Genomic DNA, 27,618 nt, shown 5'->3' with positions numbered 1-27,618 from the left:
TTACGATCTCGATCGTATTGGCAACCGAGCGTGGAAGCGACGATTCGTGGAATGATGAGAGAGCGCGAATGAAAGCGCGCAAGTCGCGCCGGCTGTCAAGCGGCGACCGGCTCGATATATCGCATTAAAAGCCGCGACGCGGGTATTTCAGGCGCTATGGCCGCTATTTAAAACGTTTAAGTACCTTCACGCGATGTACGTACGCATTTACGCGTCTCGGGGACCGGGTATTTTCGTCATCGGGGAATCCGCTGCGCGTGTATAGAGAAACCGTCGATCAGCCGTCCGGTTAAATATTCGGCCGATTTGCCCAGAGGTAGCGTTCCTTGTCACGGGGCTTTCAGCTGATTTCCACGTAGAAATTTTCCCGTTTTTACAGCATATCCGATTAAAATACCAAAAGTTAGCCCAAAATAGATTATCCCACTACAATACCAATTGGCAGTTCCATTCTTATCCCGAACATGGGGTGAAACTTTTTTCCATCGCCGGAGACAGTTTGACCAAATGTGAGATCGGAAGGTTAATAAACGGGGTTGTATTTTTAATGGTACTATGTTTATATATAATNTTTTTTTTTTTTTTTTTTTTTTTTTTTTTCGTAAAGTGCAAATACTTAAAGTGTCTCATATATTGTGTTCAATCGTGATGTAAAATGGAAGACGGAGGAAATCTTTGGGTTTGCACGTTGCAGGTGGCCAAATAGGATCCGTTCACGACTCCCACTTAGAACCATGTGAAACATCACACTTCTAACCTGAAACATTACACTTCTAACCCGTGCAGTCTTTCCAACTAGAATTCGCAATTACTTCGGGGAACCGGAACAAGCAGATCCTAAGTAGGTCCCGGGAAATTTCCCACGCGAGTCCCTCTTCAGACACGGGAACTGAGTTTCCTCTGCGAGCGGGCGGGGGGAAGGGGCAGGTTCCCAAACGAAGCATCGTTCTCTCGGAACAACGTATAGCTATAATTATCATCTAACTTAGTCGGTGTCATATTTACAAGTACAATAAATATGTTAATACACGCGCGCCGTGTCGACGACACCAGGGACGACGCGCGTTTACTTCGCACGCTGAATATCCGTAAGATATATATTATGGCATCACGCGACCGCCGTTAGGACGAGGTACGCCGCGTCAGGCGTCACCGGGGCGTCGCCTCCGTCTGAGTAACCTCGGCTCCCGCGGCTTCGGGTAGACGTATCCGCCGTCCTGCGTGACCGCCTGCGGCGTCAGGAAGTAGAAGTGGCCGACGTCGCCGGGTAGCCGGTAGGCGAAGTACGCGTTCGGATTGTCCGAACGGTCGCCCTGCGCCGACACGGGCTCGATGAATTCGGCGTCGGGGTTGACAGGTGGACGCGGTTCCCGGAAGTTCACCTCGATGTCGCTCAGCAGCGACAACGGTGCTCCTCGCAGCTCCTTGAGTTCCTCGCGCGACTCGCTCAGCGGCACGAAGTTGTTGGTCTGCCTGTCGCTCAGCTGGGTCGTCCCCGGCAACCTGTAACGAGGAGTTGGCCCGCGCCTTCCGGGCAGCCGGTAGTCCTGCAGTTCGTAGCTCGACGGGGAAGCCTGCGCCAGCCGAGGGTTCGGCGCGGCCACATCGATGATTTCGGCGTCGGGGTTGATCGTCGGCAACGGGTTCCGGTAGTTCACCTGGGTGTCGTCCTTGAGGGAGTGGCCGAACTGGGGCTGCTGCTCCCAGTTGCCGTAGCGCACGTTGACGTTGGGCGTCTTGTAGACGCCGGACGACGACGGCACGTAGACTCTCACATCGGGCCTCTCGGTGATGACGCTGGACTTGCTGTAGATCGGCGTGGTGCTCGGGATCCCCCCCGGTAGCTTCTTACCGAAGATCGTGAAGTACTCCTTCGTCACGTCGTCCAGCAGTTTCTCGTCCTGCTGCGTGAAGTACGCGTGCTGCGGGTTGGCGGTCGTCTCCGCGAGCGGGGAGTAGCCGCTCGCCGGACGCTGCGCCTTGTACGGCGCGTTCTTCCGCGCCGGCTGCCCGCGCTGCGTGTCCTCGTAATCGTACTGTCGCTCGCCGCTCTTGGTGAACCCTCGGTACTCGCTGTACGCTGCAGCGTTCTGCCCTTGTTGCCGTTGCTGCTCCTCCCCGCTGTCGTACCCATCCGGGCCCCCGCGTTTCGAGTAGTCCGCTATCTGGAAGCTGTACTGGTAGATCGGCTTGGGCTTCGTCGGACTTTGCCGGTGGTACGACGGCCTCGGGGTCGTATAGTACGCTTCCACCGATGGACGATTCGTCTGCGGCTGGTAGTACACGGGCGCTTCCTCGGCCAGCATGCGCTGCCGGGGCGAGCTGACGTCGAACTTGGCGGACGTGTCGTCGGTGTATCGGAAGGCCTGCGGGCTCTTCGCGCCGCCATCGGTGAACTTGGTCTTGTAGTCCTTCGGGTCGTCGCCCGGCGCGATCGTCTCGACGGTGTAGTAGTGCTTCTTCGGCTCGGTCCGCCTCGGTGACGCCTCGATTCTGTGGTACGGCGACTCCGTGGTGGTCTCGTAGTAAACCGGCTTCGACGTGACGGCCGGCTCCTCGCTCGACTCCGCATAGAAGTAGTAGGACGCGCGGCCGGAGGACCTGCCGGCACCGGGCCGGCCGGTCGTGACGATACTCTTCACGGAGGCCGGCGTCACCTCCACCGGCCGCTCCAACGAGGACTGCGTGCTCGTCGGGTAGTAAGCCAGGACCGGGATCGCCTTGCTGGTCACCAAAGTGGACCAGTCCTTCTGCTGGGTCGTCGCCTCGGACACTTGGTTGCCGTTCACGGGGCCGATCGTGTAGATCTCGGTGTTCTCGAAGACGCCCGGTTTCCTCGGCGTTTCCGTCGTCGTCGTCGTCTCTGCGGTCACCGGCGTGCCGGTGGTCCTCCTGGGCGCGAAACCGTGCGTGACGTTCTTCGCACGGCCGAAGGACGTCTTCGCGGTGACCGTGGACGAAACGGTGGTTTTGCTCACGGAGGTCGGCCGGACGGTCGACGCGCCCTTGTACTGCTTCGTGACGAACTTCCTCGGCGGCAGATACGTCGGCCGCGGCCTCGGGGCCGGTGTCGTGGTCGGTCGCTTCGTGTACTTCTTCGTGGTGGTCTTCTTGTCGTCCAACGCGGAGAAGAAGTCCGGCGGCGGCGGCAGTATGATGCCGGGTACCAAGGGACCCGGCGGCACAGCGGTCGTGTTGTCCCGCGGATAATAGAAGCTGTACGGCGGCGGATAGTAGATCGACTGATCCTCCTCGTCGTAGTCCGACTGGTTGCCCGGCGGCGGCACGAACACCGCGCCGGGCGGTATCGCGTGGTAGAACGGCGGGAAGCTGCCGGGTGGTTGGGCCTCCGGTTTCCTCTGGTTACCGCCTCGGGAGGACTTCTCCTCGACGGAGAAGTTCCTAGGCGGGCCGAAGTCCGCGGGGTTCGTTATCGTGCCGTTCGGAGGGAAGAACGGGCCCTCGCCCGGCAACAGACCCTTTGTGTAAACCGGATCCGTGCTGTAATCGTCGAAGGTGCCGTTGTACTTGACATCGGTGGTGCCGTTCGACCCGATGATCTGTATCGGTCCACCCTCGGTGAGCTGTACCGGAAAGGGCGGCGGTACCCTTGGCCGCGCTGGGATCTTGACCTGCCGGCAGGGCGCCTTGTAATCGTCGATCGGCGGCCACTGCGCGTCGCCGCTGCCTTGCGGGCCGGCGACCTCGTGGTCGGGAAATTTCCCGCCCCTCAACACCAGCACGTGGTTCTCGGCCAGCCAGATCTCCTCCTCGTCAAGACCGCCGAGATTGTCGGCCGTGTCCTTCGGCACCTCGGGATTGCCGAGGTAGCTGATGATGCCGGGCCGCTTCGGCCGGTCTCCGTAAATCTCGTTCTGTATGAGGCCGTACTTGCCCTCCTTGACCTGCTGGGAGAGCGTTTTCTTCTCGTCCTCGTCGTCACCGGCGCGGCCGCTCTTCCCCTCCTTGCCGACGTTGCCCCCGGCCGCCGACATGAGAATCCCGTCGTCCCACTGGGCATCGTCGCCCCGGCTCGTCGCCTCGGCTTTCAGGTGACCCCCGATCAAGTGGTGGGACACTTTCCTTCCGGGTCTCCCGGTGATCTCGTTGTTCGTCCCGCTCGACGATTTCGTGCTCTCCGCGTACGCCTTGCCCGACGACCGATGACTAGATACTCCCTCGGTACCGCCGCCGCCGACGTGTCTCCTCTCCCTCGACGATCCCGCGATCGTCGCGCATATCGTTATCAGTGTCAGAGCCCACAGCAACCTCCGCGCGAGTATTAGACGCGTCATCTGCAATTAGAAAGCGCTCATTCTTCATCCCCGAATTATATCAGGGGATTACCCGGGTAATGCTGTTTCTCTCGGATTGAGTAAACAGCGGCCACCTTGTTCGTGATTTATTGTCACATAAATCTGTATATTAATATATATCAATTAAATTTATCGGCACTCAGTGTGTGCTGATCGTGAAATTTCGAAAGGGACTAAATGTTGAAGGTAAAATTTTGTAGTATCAAAAGAGCGACATTACTTATGGATACCCCCAATATTTCGCACTCCCGTGTGCGTCCTCTTAACATTAACGGGGCACGGAGCTCGTGTCACGCCCACGCACGCGCGCAAAGAGTACAACGGGAAAGTGCAGCCTCGCGGGGTACACCTTGAAGGTGCGCCTTCTTTATTACGCGTACCAGCCGGGCGTTAATTAAATCGCGGCGCGCTTTATTCTTCACGCTCCGTGAAAAATGATTCCTGCGCGTTTAATAGGTCAGTAAAAGACTCTTTGTTGCGCGGTGGTGTAAAGCAGTTTGTTGTCGTTCACAATGACCGGAATTACATTCACAGTCGGCGCGGCGGGCAGACGTAGCGCGCGCGCGGTTTCCAGCGTATGTCAAGGATTCTAATTGCGCAGGCGGAGCGACGATTAAGCGCCGAGTCACGAGCGAAGTGTGCGTACGTTTACTCCGCTCCTCCGCCGAAGTGTTCCACCGAGGCGTCGCGACTCGCGGTCTTGTGGGAAACGGAAATGTGTCACCGGCGTGTTTTCTATCCCTTCTGTTTTACAACCGTGTTACAACAGCAATGTCAACGGAAGTGCTCTCTAGATTTCTCGGAGTGGAATCTCCTTCGATGCGAATACTATTTTCTACGGTATTACTTTATTTTTCTATATCTTCCTACTTGTGTTTTCTCTCTCTCTCTCTCTCTCTCTCTCTGGGAAGAAAGTATATAAAAAATGAAAAAATATTCGGCAGATATTTATAACACATTCACATAAATATAAATTCTTTTTTTTCTCCCCCCGGGTAACCGTAACAGCCCCTCAGATTCACTTTTCGATTTCGAGATGGAAATATTTACTCGACGATTCGAAAAATGGAGAATTCGCTCTGTATGAGCGAATTCCGAGTGACTCGGTGGCCGTTCTGCGTCTCGAGTGATATTTCACTCCGAGAAATTTTGCGAGTAAGCGAACACCCCGGGGAGACGCTTCAGACGCGTCTCATCGGGGAACGTCGTCACGCGATTCGGATCACCTCCGGCTTGGCTTGATCCGCGCGAGATCTCGCCGAAGTTGATTCTAACAGCGCGGATCGCAATGATACGAGATATCGAAGGGGGCTGCCACGCCTTTCCCTGGCCTGGCGAACAAGCCGGTGAACGGTCGACAAACATTCACGGGTCACTGGAGTGTACCTACTGGCCGACTCGTAATGATTCGCGACTGAGTAACGAACCGGCGCGAACGGTTTCCAGGTAGGTAGATAGGTAGGTAGGTAGGTTTCTGTGCATATGCTCGCGGATGCATTTAGCGTCGTACGTGAGTGCATGCTGTGCAACACGACGCGGCCTGTGCAAGTTCGCGGAAGTAACGCCAGCGCGAGCAACACGATAGCGCGCGCACTTCCGACACACTCACGGACGTCGCACTTTGCCTATCTCCGCGTTTCTTCTGGAAAAAGAATAAGCGACTTCCTTTCCCGCTCGCCTATCCGCCAGCCAGCCGACGACGCATCGTCGTCCCACGTCGTCCCGATGACCGTCGACGTTCAGCCGATCGTTCAGCCGAGTCTCGTCCCTCTCGATATAAATTTAAAAAAAACTTACATAAACGATATTATGCAAGAGAGAGTAATACATTTGCAACGAAAATCGCGCGGACTCGTAATCGCCTGTAATCGCTGTAGGATAACATAAGAGAGAGAGAGAGAGAGAGCGAGAGCTTTTTATGAAATTTATATCAGCAACATCGTAGCTCTCGTGATTTTAATGAAACTTTACATACACATAGGTGAGGTAAATAAATAAATTTAGAAATTATCGGGGCAAACAATGGTTTTAAGGAGTGAAATCACCCCTTATAAAACGAACTAACTAGGCTTAATATAGAACTAGAATTTCGACTCGGGTATTCATACAAACTGCCGGAAAAAAAATGTGTCTCACTCTCGTATTTCGAAGATACTCAAAGTGACGATAATTATCGTCAAAAAAGAGGGGAAAAAGAGATCCAATGATACCAGCATATTTTTCAAATCTCTCCTAATGACGCGAAATCGTACCTTTCTCCGCGCATCCGGAATGGTACGACAATCGTTTACCAGGGATGCCGTCGGTGTATGCTGTTGAATCGCTGTCATTAAACTGCCGTCTTGCATGCAACGATTCTTCCGCTTCTTCCGAGAGCACTAGCGAAGTGATACCGAGGATGCAGACGTAAGGGGCGCTTTTACGTGAGCGCGCTCGATTTCTCCGCGTCAAACAGCTACTTAATTATCTGCTCGAGCTACGTGACGGGAGAAGCACTCCGCGTTTATCCGCGCGAGATATCAATGAGACATGCAACGCAGCACGATTATACACACAACACACGCACGCACACACACCGCCGGTACGTGATCGAAGTCGTGTCCTTAACATTCCCACAAGCGATACACCGCGCGATTCATCCCGAACGACTCTGCACGCGGCTTTTCAGATGTTCCCCAGCGGTCTTCAGCCCACACCGATTTTTCACAATCACTGCCGCGGGGGAAAAAAATCGCAGTTTGTGTATGGCTCAGCGGATACCACACGATAAAAAATTTTGCGTTACGAACGATCCACTCGGATTTTTATCTCATTTCAACAGGGTGAATATGTTGAGAAATGGTGTCAACAAGGTAGATGTGTTAATTCAATATATTCGTGTATTTTATTACTTTTTTAATATATTCCCCGTGTTAAAGTAACACAAAAATTTAAGTTTATGACGCAAAATTTTTTGCCGTGTAGAAGCTAAGGGAAATAGCAAAATAGAGATCCAGTTTTGATGATATCATTTATTGCTGCTTTGATTGCGATTATTTTCCAAATTAATGTAATCGATGCTTCTAATTAATCTTTGAACTTAATTTCTGATTTCCAACAACAATTGTCAATTTCTAATCATTTTAATGTGCAATTAATTTATGAACGTAATAATCGAAATATTGAGAGCACTTTCAGTTTCAAGGCAGTAGCATTAAAATTAAGTCTGTAGATTTAAAAATTCGAGAGAGAAGTTAACAAGTGTAACATTGTCGAAGCAAGTTTTCTTACTAGTCTATAAGCCACTTAAATAGACGCGAACTGTCCTCCGAGAACGTCGGGGCGGCAACGAAATTTCGACTCTAGTTTTCCCATTAATGAAGATTCATATTATATCTCCGCGATCGGAAACATTCGTCTGAACATTAAGCCGTATTAAAACTCGATCGAGATAACGCTGAGGGCAATCGACCGATTAGAAACTTCCTTGTTCCCTGCAACCGAATTATCCGTCTGGTCCCTATTCTTCCTAGGCGACGGATGACTCAGTTACGCGAACGAAGTCGCGACTACTCAGGGAATCACCCTCGGTGTCCTCGACGAACGCTCGCAACCAGAGTTTCCAGCCAACGGAGTTCTTACGAAATCGTTTCTGTATTCTCCGTCGCACCTTCGACGAGTCCGATACCCGGCATCGATATAATACCCCCTTCGTTACACGCTCTCTCACTCCGCTCGGCCTGTCCTACGACTTTGCATACTCACTTCCCGACATTTAAACCGACACTGCCCACACGAGCGATCAGCGCCCCGCCTTATCGAAATCTCCGTGCATTTTACGGACAATACCGATTACCGATTGTTTTCGAACGGCGCGCGATCTCGACGCGCATCTCGCGCCGAAGGAAGATAAGTCACGTCGGCGTGAGATCCCCTCGGTTCGCGTCAGTGAGAGTTTAGCGTTCCGCGAGGTGGACGCGCGACGATTATCCGGCGATTAAGCGGCTCGGTATTTCGATCGGCGAGCGCGACAGGTCCGGCAGAACCGCGGCGACACGACCGCTCGAACCGGCATGGTACACGTGACTGGCGGGATTTTCATCACCCTCTCTCGGTGCAGCGGCTCCGCCAAGGACGCTCGTTGGGGAAGGTGGAGCCATTTCCAGGCGGTAGCGAGCGAGCGAGCGAGCGAGCACGCGCGCGCGCGCGAGCGATATGACGGCGGCCTCGCGCTGGAAAGGAGGAAGTCGCGGACCGTGGAGGATTCGTACGATTAACGATCGTAATTAGATCGGCGCTCCGATGCGCTCCGGGCATTATTTTAGCGTCGCTGATTACCGAGGATGTTTTACGCGCGACCGTCCTCGCGCGCGCGCACGAGGACACGTAACTCGGAAAATGCGCGTGTAAGCGTGACACGTCGGGTCCTTTCACTTCTAGCCGGTTCGATTCGCCTTCGCTCTCTGTGTTTCCCTTCTTCCTCGGCTTCTTCAGGGCGAGAGACTCACGTGACTCCGCGCGCGCGGCGAAGGAGTCGCGTGCATTTTTGCCGGGCTGTACGCGCGCGTTGTTGTCCGCGGGCGATTGACCAATCGGTAACCGGTAACAAAACCTTCTTGCACCGGTGGTTGAGCCGGTGCTCATAAATCACGCCGATACTACTACATTTCGCCTCGCGCCACCGCTTCCTGTCTGCGCAATTCACGCGATTCCCCCGCTCGCTCGCTCGCTCGGCGAGGCCCGCAATGAGAGAAGAAAAAAACGGAATCAACGAAGTTTCGCTCAAACGAATAAAATTTGTTTTCAGCATGGGCACACCGGAAAACGAGTTTCGTTCGGATTCACCCGACAATGGGCAACTAAACTTCGTTTTGGAGTTGAAGGAAACCAAATTTCTCTCACGAATGAAATTTGATTCTTACAACCAGAAATTCTGCTTCCTCCAACCGAAACAAACAACGTGTCCAATGTCACGTAGATCCGATTAAACTTCGTTTTTCAGTGCACATTTTTTTTTTTCTTTTTTAGATGCTGACGCCAATTTCACCGATTTCCGAATCGGAATTTCAGTTCAACATTAAGTCTTCAAACGTCTTCCTTTGATAACACAAAGAGGAGGTTACTTCCGTTTTCCCCACTTGAAGATTTAATCGTACAATAACTAACTAAACTCAATGTAGGATTAAAATTTCGACTCGAGTTCAACCGCTTATTCTTTCTTTTCTCCGCGCACTGAGCACGCGAACGGTTTTTCGCCCGTGGTTGAAATTGTGATTTTGAGAATCGGCGACAGCGTTAAACTCCGCCCGGATCTGACGGTGAACTGCCGTCGCTCGGAGAGTTTCGTCGGTTGGGCTTGTCGGAGGAGGACTCGGGATAATCGTCTCGAGGTCCCTACGTACCCGCGCGTTTAGCACGTAATAGCTTTGTGGAGGAGAGAGATATTGCGAAACAGGGACCAGGGCTCTGTGTGTTTTACGTCGCCAAGGTGGAGGCGGTCTCGTGCGCGCGCTCGCTCCCGTGGTTGTTCCGCAAGACGAAAGTCGAAGGATTTTTCGAGGCGTGATGTAAGACAACAGCCGCGGTGGCCGCTGCGGCAAGTGCCGTTACGTTTTGCCCGGAGCGAGCGCGAAACCCTGCTCCAGTAAACGCTACTCGAGCGGCAGATTTCGCGAAACCGGTGGAGATCGCCTCGATCTCGCTCGCGCCGTCGAATCGGAAAAAGTCGGAAACTAGTTACCGGGACGCAGACCTGGCGCAATAATGATTATTACCACTCTCACGCGAGTTCTCCAGCTGGAAACACGCGGAAAACAGCCGCTTTCCTAATTATTTCTCTCTCTTTCTCCTCTCTCTCTCTCTCTCTCTCTCTCTCTCTCTCTCTCTCTCTCTCTCTCTCTCTCTCTCTCTTTCTCTTTCTTTCTCTTTTGGAAAAAAATTGTATAATTATTTTTGTCCGCTTTCTTTCACATAAATATGAATTTATGAATCGTTCTGAGTTTAATTTGGATTTAGATATGGACTTAGTTTTGAATTTAGATTCAGTTCAGTTTTGAGAGTTGAAAACTAATAAATTTATAGCTCAATCTTTTCCTCAAGCGTATATAACTTAAAGTTATTTTTTTAACCCACTCTCTAAAAAGCGGGCCTTCCATTCTCATTTTTAATTTTCTTTTTGCCTTCGCATAATTATTTTTTTTTTTTATGTAATTTAGAATCAGCGGAATGTATTGTTATTTCTTTTTGGCTCTACCGTGTATCTTGCTTCGTCCTTAGAGGGCTTGCCGTAGCATGTAATAAATTTTGTTCTCTCTCTCTCTCTCTCCTTCCTTCTCTTTCTCTCTTCCTTCTCTTTGTCATTAATTGCATTTACTCGATATCCCGGCGTGCACAAGCCGGATCGAATGAACGATCGTGCGAATGCAATTTCCCGATCTTATTAATATCCCGCGCCTAACGGGTGCCGACCTTGGATGCGGTCCATCAAAGGCGTCCCACGGTTAACGATAAAACGGCATCCAGACACCAGTTCCGCGAGAGTGAAAGGTCGGGGTTGCGAGATATCTTTGCAAAACGCTCGTCTAACGTTCGATTCGTCCGCCACATCGGATGTCAGTTTGTTCGTCGATCAAATGATCGTACAGAAAACTCTTATTAAATCTGGATCTATAATAGATGTAGTAAGCCTTTAGCCTTCTGCTCTAAGCAAGAAAATGCAACGTCATTTTTGACAAAAGGCGTTTCTCGCGCTGCCAGAAGTCACAGTAACGCTTTTGAATTTTAGAATTTGTAGATCCAGTAGTTAACGCAGTTCCATTCCTTAGGCATTGAACATTTCAAAAAAGACGCATCATTTCTGAATATTCTCGCGTCGTTCTTTCGGGGCATCGTTCACGATTCATCGAATAATCAATAGTTATGATGCACGAATATTCAGGCATAATGCGCCCGATTGATTTTCGATATCATTGTGCCTAAAGGTCATATCAAACTACGAATTAAGATTGAGATTGAATTGCAGTTTGATCAAAGCAAATTTCCCTAAACTCAAGTTAGTGAACTTTGCTCTTATTGACCAAATTTCAATTCAATCTCAATCTCTAATGCATAATCTGGTAGGGATCTAAGGAATGGAACTGCGCTAACTCTTTAAGCCACCACCATCACGATCACGATAATCAGATTAGTCATAATTACTTAATTTGGCTTCCAAGGCCTTAGCGCCGCGTCCTTCATGGATTTGCTTCCCGACGTTTCGTGAACATTTCAGATCATTTCTCCAAGGTGAGGAACGACTCGAAATTATGACGAAACTGTGCGTTGCAGACATTACCTACGTGTGACATATTATGTGCCCAGCCGTGATAGTGGGTTTCTGGGACCCACACATGATAAATCCAAATGTTTTTCTATGATTTCTCCCAAGGATTTTAAGGTAGTTTCGAAAGGAAAATAGCGTTTGCAAAGTTTCCAAATAAAAATATCTCAGGTCTGGAAAGATCAGTGGAAAGCTTTTGTACACAGAGGAAAAAGTTTCTTTAGATTTAGTATTTCTATTTATTTGACTCAAATTTGTTTCATAGAAATATTATTTGTTTCAGTAAAAATTTTATTACCTCATTCAAGAAAACTCGATTATTTAATAAAAAATCCGCTATTATTTGAAATAATCTTTTAACCGAGTAAAATATTATTTTAGCTACAATAAATATGTAAAATGAAACGAATAATTTCTTTGTAAGAAAACTATTTTTCGTTCCAAACAAATTTTTTATTCAAGATAAAGATGCATATTCGTTGAAAAGTCCAACAATCGTACTTATTAATCGAAACATTAGCTTCTTCGGAGCATGTCAATGATGAGATTTGTATGCGATGAATATTCAAGAAATCTTTTTCTCGGTGCACTGAAGAAGAAAGCGATTTGCAACGTGCGTGGTCGTGTCGCCACATCGGGCTGGGAGATATTTCCATCGCAATAGAAAATACGATCGCGTAATTTTTGTCCCTCTCCCCTCTTTCTCTCTCTCCCTCTTTCACTTTTTTTTTCGAGGATATAATCGGGTGAAAAATATCGATTTCTGTTGTCGTCGGCCGAGCCCACTCGCCGACGAGAATATCATAACGCAACGTCGCCTGTACGTGCACGGACAACACGTAAGACCGGCCGCGGATCTACCGTTATTCAATCGAGTTTACGCTTTCAACTACTTTCCTTTTTGTTTCAAGCGTTGTGCTCGCTGAGCAGCATTAATTCCCCGACGCGCGCGCGCGCGCGTCGAGGGACTTTCGGCGCGTCGCTCGCATAACGATTCCACACGCGCGTGCACGAAGGAAGAATTGCTTTGAGGGGTAACCAGTCGTGTGGGGCACACCTTGGCATGCAGGAAATCGATGATTGACTCTAAACGGTATCCTGCGCGACACGCCTCTCGGCCGATAACGACCTCCTCTTTACTTCTAACACAATCGTCCTCTCCGTTAGCTATTTACAGCCGCTTCATTCTTAACACCGCGTGTTTCGCGCTACCGCCCCGTTAGCCACGCGGAAAATTATTTTTCAAACGAACTGTTCGTATTTTCCTGCTTTTTCATTCTTCTTCCCTTTTTTCCCCCTCGCGAGCCACGTTTGCGTAAGCGTTGTTAAAAGCTGGGAGAAAGCTGGAACGCGCGAAGTGCGAGGAGTGTCGCGCGTTAGATACGAAGGGGTCTGTCTTTATCGTTTGTGCAAAGACCGATCCGGGCTGTCCGCGTTACCTAGACACTTGACGGATGTATGCATTGCACTTGTCGGTTGTATTAATGCAGTCGTCACGAGTACTCGCGAATTAAATTACCGTGCTGCGAACGTGTCCGTTCGTTGCCTCGCGTCTCGCGCTACACGCTCCTCACTCACCGATCATTTTCTACTCGTCGTATACGTGAGGACTGACCCGAGTCGAAATTTCGGCAATTTTATGTTAAATCTTTAATTCTACGATAAAAACTAAGTGTAATTTCAATCCTAATGATATAATTTACTCCTATTTTAACGATATCTCGAATTCTTCCGAATTCTTGAATTCCCGTTTCGTTGTTTTAGCATCAAAATAGGATGATCAAAGTAGCGTTAAAATATAATCTGCAGAATCAAAGGTTTAAGAAAGTAATTAACAATTGAGGATAAGATTTTATTTTATAGGAGTTAAAAAGATAAAACAAGTTGTATTCTAATTATATCATTACTCCTATTTTACTATATAACGATGTCTGATGAAATTTCATGAAGTTTTCGTTGTTTTTAGCATCAAAGTAGGCGACTTTAAGTATTCATACGAATTTAATAATCAAAATATCAAGAGCACTTGTAGTCTCAAGGCAGCATTAAAATTAAATCTATAGAATTAAAGGTTTAAGAAAGAGAGAGAGAGAGAGAGAGAAGTTAACAAGTGTCAGTGTATAAGTAGATTTTTGCTAGTCTAAAGGCCATCTCTAAGTAGGCTCTAAGTAGGCGTAAATTATCCTCAAGAGTGTGAAAGTGGCGTCAAAATTTCGACTCGGGTGTTCTTGCGTCTTCGCTGAGATCCGGCCGGGAATTAGTACCGCGCGGATCACGTCGAACCGGACAATCCGTCGATCCTCGAGGTGAATCCCCCGGCTCTCAGCGGCGGCAAGAAGAAGAAGAAATCGACGACGAGATCGGCAGGGACAGAGTGGAACACCTTGGCATTGACCGGCTTGCTCCGGCGGGCCGCGCGTCTCTTGCATAACCTGCTCGTCTCGTTCATCCCAAGAGCACACTTCTCTCACGGATTACCGCATCAACCGCATCACGATGCGCCAGCGGGTCCCGAGCTGGCTCGCGCGCCGGTAATTGCTCGCTCGCTCGCGCACCGAGATTATTATAACGGTGCGACCGTGTATTACTTTTCCGAGTACCCCGGGACGCTTTGTCGTCGCGATTAAATCCCGTTTCCGCTTCAGATATGCAGATGAACGTCTTCTTCGCGACGCGAGTTGTCACGGAACGAAAAGTCCCGAGTCGAAATTCAGGCCTTGTGTCTGAAACCTTTAATTCTAACAATACGGCTGGTAGCTAAAATAGCGAAGTAAATTGAATTCTAATGATATGATTTACTTTGACTCTGACGATGATGATACACAGAGAAAAATATCGTTCTACCGAGAAAAGTGTTTGTTCTGTTTACATTTCCAGTACGGGTTTCTTTCTTTCTTCTTAAGTGGTAGTTATCTTCGGCAGAGAATAGTTTTCTTGAGAACACTCTTAAGATATATATACTCATCGCACAAATGTTAAGAAATGTTAGGAAAGCTCATTATCACGCTTATTCAAAAGAAGAATTTATTTTCTTTTCAAGAATACTACAAACTCCATCCAGAGAAAAGCTAAATTCGGCTGATTTGAATAAGCATAAACCGAAGTTTGTTTTAATTTATAATAATAATATTTTTGATTGAAGTATTAAACTAGGACTCAAAATACATCTTGAATAAATTTGATGCTTACGATGAACTTATGATATATTTGCGGATATGTAAGCTCATAAAAGTACCTTAAATAAGTGACATTTATGTACTGGAATGCAATATGTACTTTTCTGTGTGTACTTTAAATTTCAAATTAAACTTTTATTAATTTATAGGCGATCTAAGTAGACGCAAACCGCGTTCCTAAAAGCGTCAAAATGTCGACTCGTGTTATTCTCCGTATCACCGTATCGTCCTATCGTCATGCCGTTCTCTGATGGTGTAATTTCGTTAAATTAACTTTCTTCGATCAATTTTTGCAATCTCTCGCGCGAAATCCAGTGACGACATTTCACGCTTGTATGCATAAATATTCGATCGGAGCCGACGAAACCGCACGAGATAACATAATTTCACCATTTCTATGCATTCTTCTAATTATATCGAGAGGATAATTTTCAGTGGTCTTCAATCACTATTTCGTGAAGGAAGGGAAGAGAGAGAGAGAGAGAGAGAAAGAGAAAGCCCAAATTTCGTTATCCAACCGCGAAATTCGCGTAGCGCCGATAATCCTTCGATACGATCTTTCGGTTAAATCTCACGGTGTATATTGTGCAAGAACAACTATACAAGGTAATTCATGGTGGATACCCGAGAGTTAATACCGGTTTATGTTTTTACAGCGCGTTCTGCAACGTTGTAAAGCCCGCGTGCTCGCTGACCAGACGGCAAGGTTAACGAAGATTTCGGTGCTATCGCCGCGACGTTCACCTTGATTTTTCCCATTAAATCGCGTCGTAAATTTCGCGATAAACCTCGCGATAAAACTCGGCAAATCCGCGGCACAAATCCGCGCTTCTCCCTCGCTCTCTCTCTCGCACGCCCACGAACGGGAATTGCGTACGCCGCCACGTGCTTGCAATCTTTCCGCCGAGAATTCCCCGACGCGAATCCTCCTCTCGCGGCCGGCCTTCGTGGATCTGTTGACGCAACGGATCGATCGACGAAAAATCGGGAGAAACGGGTCAGACCGCAATCCCCCGCACGTTAAGAAACGGCCGCGGGTGTATCCTCGCGATGTGGCAATCCGCCCGATAAATACGTCCGCGCGGATCTCGTGCTCGCGCGTTAATTGCGTATTCTCCGTCCGACCGTTCGCCTTCGCGACAAATTGGAACTGCAAATCTTACGACATTCTCTCGAGTGTGTGTGCGTGCGTGCGTGCGTGCGTGCGTGTTTTTAGACGGCAGGCCGCTTATCGTGTTTCTCCTTCGCGACTCTGCGGTTATCATCCTTTCACAATGGACTATAACATCGGCGGTCTCGAAGTTATAATCGGACAGCCGGGAACGCGATTCATCGGAGGACGAGGCACGACTATGACGAAACAGAAGTCAGCTTCGCTGGCTTCGCGGAAGAAAGAAGCTGCGCGCGTGTCGAAGTGTTCCGGGTATTCCCGGTACACCTCACTGTTGCACGGCAGGAATTACAATCAATCCGCGCGCGGGCCTCTCCGATGACCAAAGCGGTACCGTTGATGTTGTCGCGAGATGCTATCGGTTTCGATTACTCGATGTGTGTATTGTCGGCGTCAATGTATCTATTCACAGCATGCTGCTGCACCATTCCCTATATAGACTGAAATTTTTATTATTATGCAATTTTTTGCATTATATGCAGAATTTCGACAGTGTTCTTAATTCTAATATCCTATTATTTTATGTAGAAAATCTAACTCCCTCTTTCTAATTCTTCCTATTTAATTCTCCGGCAATGTCAACTATCTTATTCCATTCACCGTGTCTGAGCCCTAAGACTACAGGAAAAGCTAAGCGAGACTATTTTTATCGGACTGTTTTCGATTAATAACCACTGATATCGCTCGTTATGTTATTGATTTTTTAATCAGAAACGTTAATCACTAACTCGCTTGAAGAAAGAGAGAGAGAGAGAGAGAGAGAGAGAGAGAGAGAGAGAGAGAGAGCGGGTATCCGGGTATATCGAAATACCTGGCTTACGCAGCGGCAGCGCTAATGTCAACGCCGCGCCACGTGTACACGTGCGAGGTGTAACGAGCCGTGCGTGCGCAATTAACTCGAGCGAGAGTTTTTGCGCGCGAGACAAGCGGACGACGAAGGCAAGGCGCGTCCGCTCGGGATTCCTGCGCTCGATTATCCCCGCATCGGCGCATTCCTCGTCGCGCTAATCGTCGACGGACGCGCGCGTCCGTCAGCTTCAAATCAAACAGGTTTATCCCGCGTCGGTGAATCACGTTCCGGGCATCCAGACGACACGATCGTTCTGGACGACGTCGGGCGACAATCTAGTGACGACTCTCTCTCTCTCTCTCTCTCTCTATCTCTCTCACATTTTTATCCGCATTCCTTTCGCGCATCGTTTCATACTCGCATTCCCACGCTCGCGTCAACCCCTCTCGTCCGCCGCCGAGAGAGGCCGCGCGCTGCGCTTGCAATTAAGGACGATCGCGAGGGGGGAAGCTGGCCCACGCAAGGTCGTGCACAAGGTCCCGCCGACGGCGATGCTATTTGTCGCGGAACCCGTCGTCGTTCGAGGGCGCGAGATCGAAACGGACATTCGCGAGAGAAGAGGAACGTCGAAAGTTCGAACGCGCCGTGCGCTCCGCACATTTTTGCGTGACGTTGACGATTCACTCATTGCCGACACTGCACGATCTGATGTGAATAGTTCATTTATCAGCGGTCAGTTACGGCCCGTGATTTTAATCATCACTCGCCATTACAATATACTAGAATTGTGCCGTTATGTTTAATCCAAATAATTTCACCAATTATTAATGAATTATATTAAAGGTTAAGGTATGATCCACTTTACGCATATTTAAGATATCTGTATAGTGATAGCTGTCACGCATGCTGTCAATATATAAATGTTATCACTCAAGTTCATCTGTGAACTTTTAATGAAACAAAATATAAAAATAAGACTCACGAAATGTAAAAAGACGAGCCGTTCCGTAACGATTCACCAATATCTTATTATTTATATAATTTATCGGTTGTATTGTTTATATATTATGACATATTATACATAGTTTACATTGTCGTAGATGCAGACTATTTTTTATGCCTAAATCTGATTTTCTCGAATCGAGCACCCGATTTTTCGTCGCTACCGCCAGCTGAATGCCAAATTCGCAAAGAGTCGCGTTGACACTTTGGGGGCTCATAGAACTCATTTGAATTTTATTTACACTGAATTTTTACTTTCACTGATCTTACCAGCAAATGTTCATTTGGTCGAAATCGGCTCCTCCCGACTTTTGTCTGCGTAGCACGAAGATCGCGCAATCTAATGGTCTGCTCCATTTTGTAAAAAGAGCATTTCACGCGAATACTAATGCACGACTCCTTTCTCCTTTCTTTCCCCGGTTGCGTTTTAATCGATGNCGTAACAAATCCCCCCCCCCCCCGCACATAAATATTTATGCGCGTCACACAAGCGTCTCGATATCGTATTTCCACCGATGAATCGAAAAGTTACCATTACTAATCCCGCTAAAACGCGCGACATTCGCGACTTTCTCTGTGTGGCTGCTATTTTTTTTTCTTTTTTTTTTTCGACCGTTGGCGACTTCGTGCGCGAATTGCGTAACTTGATAAGCGGTTGCGGTATGTCCGACGTTAGAACAGCCGCGCGATCGGGCCGCGTTTCAACGTCGCTCCGCGCCGATCCTTCGGCCGATATCTGTGACTCTTTTTCCACAAAAAAAAAAGAAAAGGGGATAAAAATGATAGATGAGATTTTTTCATCTTCGTTCCCTACTATGATTACGCACGTTCGCGAAGCGGAATTACGTAACGCCCGTCTGAATGCACGATGATACTCTGACCGGTCTTAACAGTGGTTCATAAAACGATCGCGTCATGACAGCCAGTGGCTATTTATGCCGATTTATTGTCTCTCTCTCCCCTTTCCCGTTTCTCGGGTAAGGGCCGGGGGGAGGGGGGAGTTATCGTTCAATAGACACATAACGTCGGCCGAAGGCGGTTCCTCGATCGATCCGATCGATCCGATCGATTCAGAACCGATTGAAAACACAAACCCGTCGCGCTGCATGAGTTTCCGATCGCCGAGAAGAAACTAATTGCGGATGTGAGCTGCGGGGTTTACGTTCGATTCGCTTCGCTCAAACTTCCGAATGTTTTTTCGAAGGCGGAGTTATATCAAAAAGTGAAAGTACACATCGATCGTAGGTTTTGATTATTGACAAAGTAACGAGGCAAGAGCAATTAAAAGTCATCGCGGACACGTCTCCTCCTGCCTCTCGTGTGCCGCCGGAAGCGTGTTAACTTTCGCGATTTTAAAGCCGCTCGATCGACCGGATATGTTTCTCCCGAGCGGGCCCCGGGCGAAACGCGAGCGAGCGAACGCGGAAACGCGTTCACGATGGCCAGTATTTCACGCGGCGACGTGAGCCCGACAATGCGACTCGTTTTAACCCGGTGGAAGTTGCCCGCGCGGAATAAAATGCGCAAGTCATACGCAGGCTTTCTCGAATCGGTCCGAGTAGATCTGCGGTGGAAGTCGCGCTTCCCGCCGAACGCATGTACGAACGAACGTTCGTTCTCCCTACCGGCGGCGGCGATGGATACGCAATAATGACCGACATCCTGGCGCACGATGACGACGACCGCATTATAATTAATGTTCCTCGGAAGACCTCCTAAACCTTCGCGCGCCGGCCAGACATGAACGGCACAGATACGCATATTAAGACAAATGGACGGGGACGCGCGCAGTGCCGGCGCGCGTTCGAGAGGGAGAAAACGCGACCTGAAAAATGTCCATTCGCGCGCCAATCAGCCGCAGCTGCAGCGTTAACGCGTCGCAGTAATTGTTATTGTTCCCCTTAACCCGCGACTTCTACCCGTACAGTCCGATTCTTCTGATTGACCGTGTTCACTTTTCGAGCGAGCGATCGATCGAAACGTCGCGCTCTTTCTCGAGCGTATTCTCTTTCTTTTTCATGGCAATTAGCATTGCCAATGTAATTCGATGCAAATGGTATAATTTGGTTTTTATAATATTATCGATACATTTCTTAATACTTGTAATAATATCTGCGGATATGATGTAGCCGGATGACGGTCACATGGGGAGAAATAATTCCGAAGGACAGCGAATTTTATTCCGTCGTAGCAAATAAATATACGCTGAAAAATGAGTTTGGTCGGATCTATCTGATAATGAATGGCCGAGTGCGTTTTGGTTAAAGGAAATAAAAATCTGGAAAATTTATTAAGTTCCTATTGATCAAATTTGGATTGATCAAATTTGGATTTTTTATAACCAGAAATTCTGTTCTTCCCAATCGCTGCACGTTTGGCTGTTCGTTGTCGGGTAGATCTGACTCACTTTAGTGTACAGAGTATCTTGGGAATTGATTTTTGAGATTATTTTGTGAAGAAAATTCGTGTGAACATTTATTGGTTTCTTCGCAAAATGATCTCTCAAAAATCGTCTCCTGAAACACTGGACGGTAAGAAACACACCCTGTACATTTATTTACGACTTAAAAAATTTGCTATTCTTTTGAATTATTTTTCTTCGTGCCCATTCGTGGATATTATCCAGGTTTTACGGCAACCAGAACATAATAAAAAGTAAATAGTCCGAGTTCGTAATATATTCGTTTATTATTAGTTATCGTTAGGGGAAAAATCAATAATTTGTTACGCCCGTAAATTAACCGTGTGCACTAAGAAAGAGATTTCTCCAAATTCAATAAATTCTACCGCTTCCAAGCAAATTTTTTCACAAAGGAATGATTTCTTTCATCTTACATATTTATTGCAACCGAACAAGATTTTATTTTGCCAAAAGATGGATCATTTGAAGTAACAGGGTTCTTTCTGCCAAATAGTCGAGTTTTCTTGAACGAGACAGTAAAATTTCAACTCGAACGGATCATATTCCCTGTGAGTATCCATGTTGTTTCTATGAGACAAGTTTGAGTCAAATGTGGTGGAAGTACCAAATCGAAGGGAACCTCTTTCTCCGTGTGCTCAGTTACCCGGAGATATCCGAGTTACATCCGAAAGACGGGCGGATCAGCCGGATTAGCCGGACAAGTCGGAATTGACGGCACTGATTGACGGCAATCTACGCGCACAAACGCACCCCACGATCATCGTACAATACCGTGTGTGTCACTCGCTCAGAGCCGTCTCCCTTCGATGCGCTTCTCCGAAACTGCGGCCGGCTGCTTCAAGGCACGTGCACCGACGAGAGTTCATTTGCGGACGACTCGATCGGCGAGTCGGTCTCGCAACCGAACTGATATCTCTCTTTCTCTCTCTCTCTCTCCTTTTCCTTCCCTCTCTCTCCCTCTCAACGACGAAATGCTGAGAAGTCGCGCGAATCTCTCGTCCTCAGCGCGCTCCACCTGCTGCCATAAAACACACTGCGTGGTAGTCGCGAGCCGCGCGTTGTCGCGAGGTGCACCTCACTGCACTTGGACGACGATGCACGAGCGAGTAGCCTCCTGCGCCGCGTGACCGCTGATCTTTATATCGCGCTGGTGGATCCTACTGGCCCTGCGCCAGTATCCCACTCTGTGCTCCCGCGACGACGACGCGCCGCACGATGATACGGCTTTTGCGCGACGATACTCGAGCACCGCGCGCGCGCGCGTCCCCCGTACGCACCTTAGCCGTGCACCTGGCCGTGCGCGCGAATCCCGTGAACGCAAATCCGCGCACGAGCGAGGAAGAAACGGCGCGTGCAATGTCGCCGCTCGTTCCTGCGACCGGACTGCCGGCGTCGTCCTGCCTTCGCGTCCTACCTCGCGCCCTTCCTCACGAATTCGCCGTCCCCCGTTGTCTCCCTCCCCCCGTCACCAGCCCCTTCTCTCTCTCTCTCTCTCTCTGTCTGTCTGTCTGCGGCTCTTGACCGAGTCAACGGACACGTCCGTGGGAAAGGTGAAGTACTTGAAGGTAGAGAGAGAGAGAGCTTGAGGTGTCGATGTTGGATCTACAAACGTCACACTCGCACACTGATCGTGATCTATCAATCTCGTCCGGCACTATCTGAGGACGTCGCGCCTCGATGACGAGGATGACCCTCTTACCCGCGGATAATTGATCAGACTCTGGGACGATCTGTCCGTTGATCTGTGACTTCTGATAGGACTCGACACACTGCAACTTGTCGATAAATCATACACCTGCCCGCAATTTTATGGGCTCCAGCTCGATTTCCCAAAATAATTGTGGTTTCTTCTCTCAGTTAGGAAATCGGTATCGTAGGTTCCGATTAGAAGTGTTATGTTTTAAACGTACCATTTTTTTCAAAGCCGGATATGACTGATACGAAAGACTCCGTTATTGCTGTCCCATACAGAGAAAAAGGTTTCTTTAGATTTAATGTTTCTATTTATTTGACCATTAGTTTCATAGAAACAACATATACGAAATATTATTTGTTTGAGTGAAAATTTTACCGTCTTATTAAAAAAATAGCATGTGGCAAATTTTTTGCCACAACAGCGAAGCATTTTCAGCTAAACCATGATTAGTTGTACTAGCAAAATCTTGTTTTCCTAAACATACTGTCTCCCGACGGTGAGCCGACGCCGACGCCGGCTAATTCCGCCTGTGAACGGGTCGCGGGTCTGCGTCCGAGAGACGGAAATGGAAGCGGGAAAACCTGCCTCTTGCCGGATGACGCCGTCCGCCTGTAAAAAAACGCCGCGATCCTCCTCCGTCGGATGCCAGGAATACCGTCTCTCGATCCTCCCTGGATTCTTTAATCTCGAATGATAAACGAAATATCGCACCGGTACGTACGTGGCACGATGACGGAAACAAAACGTTACACGTGCGTGGAATAGTAAACAAAATATCATTCGGATTACGTCAATCCGCCGCGTTCGTTCTGCGCACTTATGCATATTCCGCGCGCGCGCGCGCGTTTCCCGATTTACGTTTTGTTCCATATTGCACAATTTGATTATCTGGCAGGGGCGATCGATAAGGTCTAAATTGAAACGCGGTCTAAATTGAAACTTTCACGCGACTTTCGCCCAGAGGAGGGGGGAGAGTCACGGTCTATTAGAGAATAACTTTCAGATATATCAATGTCGCTTTTTTTTTGCAATGCGGTAACAACAGCAGGTTAGGCGAGCGCTCGTAGCCGCGCACGCGTTGCAGTTTTGTCCGTGTCTAATTCGCTTTAATAACCAGCGCGGCTATCGTGTCTACACCTTGTCCCGCCGCTCATAATGAGCCTCGAAACAGAGACGACGAACCTGGTGAGCAACGGTGTCGCTCATAAGTAATCACCTCGCGCGGAACGTGAGCTGCCACTGCCGATTGCGTGTCAATCGCCAGGACGATAATCCAACAACGTTGGATATCAGACAATCCGATCGTTCACCGATATCGTTGTTCCCGTGCTGAGAACGATTTAATGTTTTTAAAGGTAACCGTCAGCCGGTGATACGATTGCCGGTGGAAGACGAAAATACGAAAATCCTGGGATCTCGACGTCGATATAATTCGAGAACTTTCACAAAAGTTTTTTCTCATTTTCCTCGGGCAGCCGGTTTACCGTCCGTGTGAGACTCGACTGCGGTTATGAATAATTTATTCGCAACGGAAAGGTAAAAATCGAAAGGTAAAAACAGACGCTGCGTTTTTCCTTAGCTTTACGATTGAGACTTTTCTTTTTTTTTTTTGTCTCGGCGTTAATTTAACATCGACTTGGAAAATTCGTTTGGCGAATCAACGACGGGAAAGTGGGCGCCGTAGAGAACGCGAGAGATTTCTCGCTTGCATAAAACTATGGTCCCCTTCCGGAATCGCCGTTCGGTGAATCCCGCTGGGCATCTAATAACGGAATCGAGATATTGTATGGTAAAGATACGAGCCTGTTTGCATATAAAGAAGTGAGAAGTGACACTTCGTCATGCCGGTCACGCGCGGCAAACACCGACGTGCACGAAAGTTCGGGTCAGGCCGCTCGCCGGCCAGAAAGTCACGAGCATTTCGGGTTGATCGGCTGAAATATACCGCCTTTATATTGCCGCAGACATTCCGAAGTTGACACACCGTACATCTCCGTATATAATATATAGGATGAGGCAATAAAATATCAGTGTCTTGAGTATCTTCGAAATATAAAAGTGGGAGAAAAGTTTACCCAATAGAAATTATATTGATAATTGTCATTATTTCGAACGTCTTTTGTAAGACGTAAACTTTTTTCATCTTTATCCATAGTCGTTGATAAATTGAAATAATAAATAAATTAGGCTATTAGATCAAAGATCAAAAAATACAAATAACCGACACAGAAAATTTTATGGGATCTAATTAACATCTAGTCCGATTTCCAGAAATAATTATAGATTCTGTATGTGTGTGTGTATATATATATACACACATATACATACATACATACATACATATATAAGAGAATCGTATGAAAAATGTATACATATACATTTTTCGTATTATTCTCTAACTTGTACATATTTTCAGCGCTTGTCTCTCATAGACCCACTTATTCTTTTTCTTGCATCAATAAAATATATTTTTATCTTTCGGAGATATTCAAAATGGTAATAGCTATTGCCTCATCCTGAATATATCACGAAAAGTAGAGAGAAAAAGTGAATGTGAAAGAGAGATTGTCTATTTATTACGCAAGTATTATCTTTCGCCGGGTATCCAATATACCCGGATTATTAATCATTTAACGAAGCAGGTCAAATCGATTCATTTCGCGCGAACGCCGACGAATCTCCTCATTCTCGTCAGTGCCGTGCCTAACACGATTAATCCTTTCGCACGGCCAAATTTGGAGAACGCGCGCACTTCGGCGAGATCCGCCGTCCGTTTCGCGAACGTCCCAGTGTCGTCATTATATTCTCGGACTATGACGGCACCGTTCAAGTGCGTGCCGTCATTATGACGTCCTGTGTGTGTGACGCACGTGTTATTCGCACATTCGACGGAAGGAATCTATGATGAAAATATATTTCTAAGATACATTCATATTCATACACGTATACACATACACACACGTTTTTCTCGTGAACGCCTTGAGTCAGCGGGCAAGGTTGTTCGCGGTGGTCTCGTCCTGGAAAGAGTTCATCCGCATTTCGACGAAGGATCGCCACCGTCGGAGTGATCTTTGCGAGAGAGAGAAAGAGAGAGAGAGAGAGAGAGAGAGAGAGAGCAAACAACGACGCGCGCTTATTTCGGGCCATTTGACCGCGACCGATGAATCATCGGAAGAGATCCCTGGCGTTATCAAGGCCGGTATCGTCGTCCTTCGCATTACGGATTTTTAGGCGCCGCGTCGTCGTGTTACAGAATCGACCAAGCGCATTCCTCTGTTCTTTGTGTTCCTCTGCATTCTCGAGGACCCCGGGAAGGAACTATAATATTGCTCACACACGGAGGCTCCACTGGCTAGAAAAGACGACTTCTCAGTTTGCTTCTTTTCTTTTAAATTATAGTTATCTCCAGCAGGAAATATTTTCTCGATAATAGTCTTAAGATATACTCACCACAAATTTTACGAAAGCTTATTACCACGTACTCAAGAGAAGAATTTATTCTCTGCTCAAGAATATCATATATTTATTTACAATATCTTTAGTGACGTAATCGTCAATTAAAGTTCAATTAAAATCGCTTAAAAAAAGTTCGTACGACCAACGAAAATCAGCGCGACAGTCAACGTGTCAAAACGTTTAAAACCGAGTCAAAACTTCGACTCGGGATATCCGAGTTTACGAACGGAGCTTTCTAAAGCGACGTCGATGATAAACGGGGGCCGTTTAACTTGAGCGCCGGACATAAAAGAGACTCCTTTATATTATCCGATCGTCAGGATCGAAGAGAGATTTCATCCGCCGTCACTTGTGTCAATACGGTTTGCCGAACACACAGCTGAACGCGGCGGCATGCGACATTTATCGGCCTCATCGCCGCAATGAATCTATGCACGCGCGAACGAAGCAGCGAATGGTAAACAGCTTTATTATTACGCGATCGGGGAGAGAGAAAGAGAGAGAGAGAGATTGAAATTTACTAGCTGTTATCAAAAATGCGCGCGAGGCTCGAAAAAGCAGATGCAATCTTTCCATTGTTCGGGCGATCTCGATTCGCGCTTATTAGCGAACGTGCGTTCGGCGGCGGGAAGGGTATTCGCTGACGCGCAATCCCGTTAAATTAACTTCGCCGTATCTAACATCGCGCCATTGTACCTGTTATGATTTATATCGACCTTTCGATCTTGAATTTTCGACCGGCAGCGAGAATGAGAGCTTCGTGGGGAAACACGCGCGCGCGGATGGAAATCGCGCGGGAGAAAATCAACCGCCCGGATTTTCCTGTGCGTCCTGGGAATCGGGTCGGAAGTATGACACTTCAAGATCAGTGAAATCGTTGCTTTCGACCTTTCAGCGTGCCTTTCTTGCTCCTCACGTCAATCTTGATCGCGACGGTAACGCGTATACAGTCCGTCTAATATTATTGGACGCAGCACCTGTTTACGTTTCATTAACTTCCGAGAACCAGCTTTATAATACGGCTTATCTATCGATCGAATTACATTAAGGAACCTTTATTCTATAAAAGGTATTTTTTATGACGTCATTTCACTTGGCTGTTAACAAGTATAGCTTTGAACAAGTATGAAACCGCGCATTGTTGATAATAACGAGAACAGACGCAAGTTTTGAGTTGTGTGTGTCAATTTAAATTTCGTTTTATCTTTGTTTATTTGTCACTTGAAACTTCAAATTCCTTGCTTGCCAACGGAAAAATTAATTTTTGCGTGAAAAATATCAATATTGTTTACAAAAATTATGGGTAAAACGAGTGATTTGACACCTGGGAAATTTGCGGAGGTAAAGGCGCTGATTGAGCCGCCGAAATTATCCTAATCGAGTAAATATAAAATTAGTAGTTTTTCTTCTCCTCCTAACCTGCATTCTGTTGAAAAATCAAAGCGCGTCTAATAACATGGCCAGGGACGTCGTGTCCGTATATATAGCGCGCGCTCTCGATTCCGAAACAGTCTCGTATGATTGTACGAAATGGATGGCATGCGATTACAGCGATTACGCAAGCGTTATACAACTATAAACGTTATACAACTAAAATTATATACTGTAATAACATAATACTTTGGGATTTTTCTACTTCCGCCTCTCGTCTCCGTATCTGCTCCCGTATAACCATGCCGAGTATGATTAAGTCGCGTATGATTAAGTTATTAAAGGAGAGACGGCACGTTTATTTGCGGTCATCTCGCGATATTTGTACTTTCGTACAGATTGTTAAATTCGCGAGACGGATTTCTCGCTTGCGACAAAACTTTTCTTCCACCTTTGTTTTTTTTTTTCTTTTTTTTTCTTTCCCTGAGACAACCGAAATACGAGGAGGGAGAAAGGTGGTCGGAGAGAAGCACTCGCGCATCATCGTGAGCGCTTGAAACGAGCGAGCCGTGTTTCTTGTCGGACGTGCACGATCCATTGTTCATCATCGTCGTCATCGCCTACGTGCGCCGTACGCCTTCGTTTTCCCGCGATTTTACACGGAAGTGAGAATCACAGTTTCTCTCGCGGGCGCCTTAACGAGCAACGAGCGCTGGGAAATGGGTCGAATTGGGGTAATTTCAAGATCACGGCGAGAAGGCTGCTGCTTTTGCGACCGCCCCGTGTCGCGTTACGGTCTTTTAACGGAGACACTTGGTGTCTCTCTTTGTTGTTACTCGTTGGCCGCGGCAAGGAACTGCAAACGCGCACCTTACATCTGTCTTCACACGCGAGGATTCCCGAGTCGTAATTCCGACGCTA

General features: G+C 47.8%; 2 protein-coding genes across 7 annotated transcripts in view; one reads left to right on the top strand and one right to left on the bottom strand.

The window, feature by feature from the left end:
* The window catches only part of LOC106745920 (N-alpha-acetyltransferase 15, NatA auxiliary subunit), a 51,965-nt gene that overhangs the window by 5,304 nt on the left and 19,043 nt on the right, over positions 1-27,618 (top strand). The window lies entirely within an intron of this gene.
* Positions 947-21,393, bottom strand: LOC106745891. Of its 6 annotated transcripts, none has more exons than XM_014621904.1 (3): positions 20,946-21,393; positions 6,569-7,028; positions 947-4,295 (listed from the first exon to the last, which is right to left on the bottom strand). In XM_014621904.1, the coding sequence occupies exons 2-3, from the start codon at positions 6,662-6,664 to the stop codon at positions 1,143-1,145; spliced, it is 3,249 nt and encodes a 1,082-aa protein (XP_014477390.1). In that variant the 5' UTR covers positions 6,665-7,028; positions 20,946-21,393; the 3' UTR covers positions 947-1,142. The 6 variants fall into 6 exon arrangements, with proteins under 6 accessions (XP_014477390.1, XP_014477377.1, XP_014477385.1 ...); XM_014621891.1 differs by lacking the exon at positions 20,946-21,393 and adding an exon at positions 7,587-9,024; XM_014621899.1 differs by lacking the exon at positions 20,946-21,393 and adding an exon at positions 7,938-9,024.

This window comes from Dinoponera quadriceps, unplaced genomic scaffold (genome assembly GCF_001313825.1).
Source record: "Dinoponera quadriceps isolate SergipeBrazil2010 unplaced genomic scaffold, ASM131382v1 scaffold120, whole genome shotgun sequence".
Classification (NCBI taxonomy): Eukaryota; Metazoa; Arthropoda; class Insecta; order Hymenoptera; family Formicidae; genus Dinoponera; species Dinoponera quadriceps.
The sequence above is the reverse complement of the archived record's forward strand: the minus strand, read 5'-3'. Positions and strand labels throughout refer to the sequence as shown.

Bases quoted from the DNA above. Each gene is read 5' to 3' on its own strand.
- LOC106745891 (XM_014621904.1), bottom strand. From the start codon at position 6,664: ATGCAAGACGGCAGTTTAATGACAGCGATTCAACAGCATACACCGACG. The intron at 4,296-6,568 runs GTACGATTTCGC...TTCTAATTGCAG, and splicing joins TTCCGGATGCGCGGAGAAAG to ATGACGCGTCTAATACTCGC.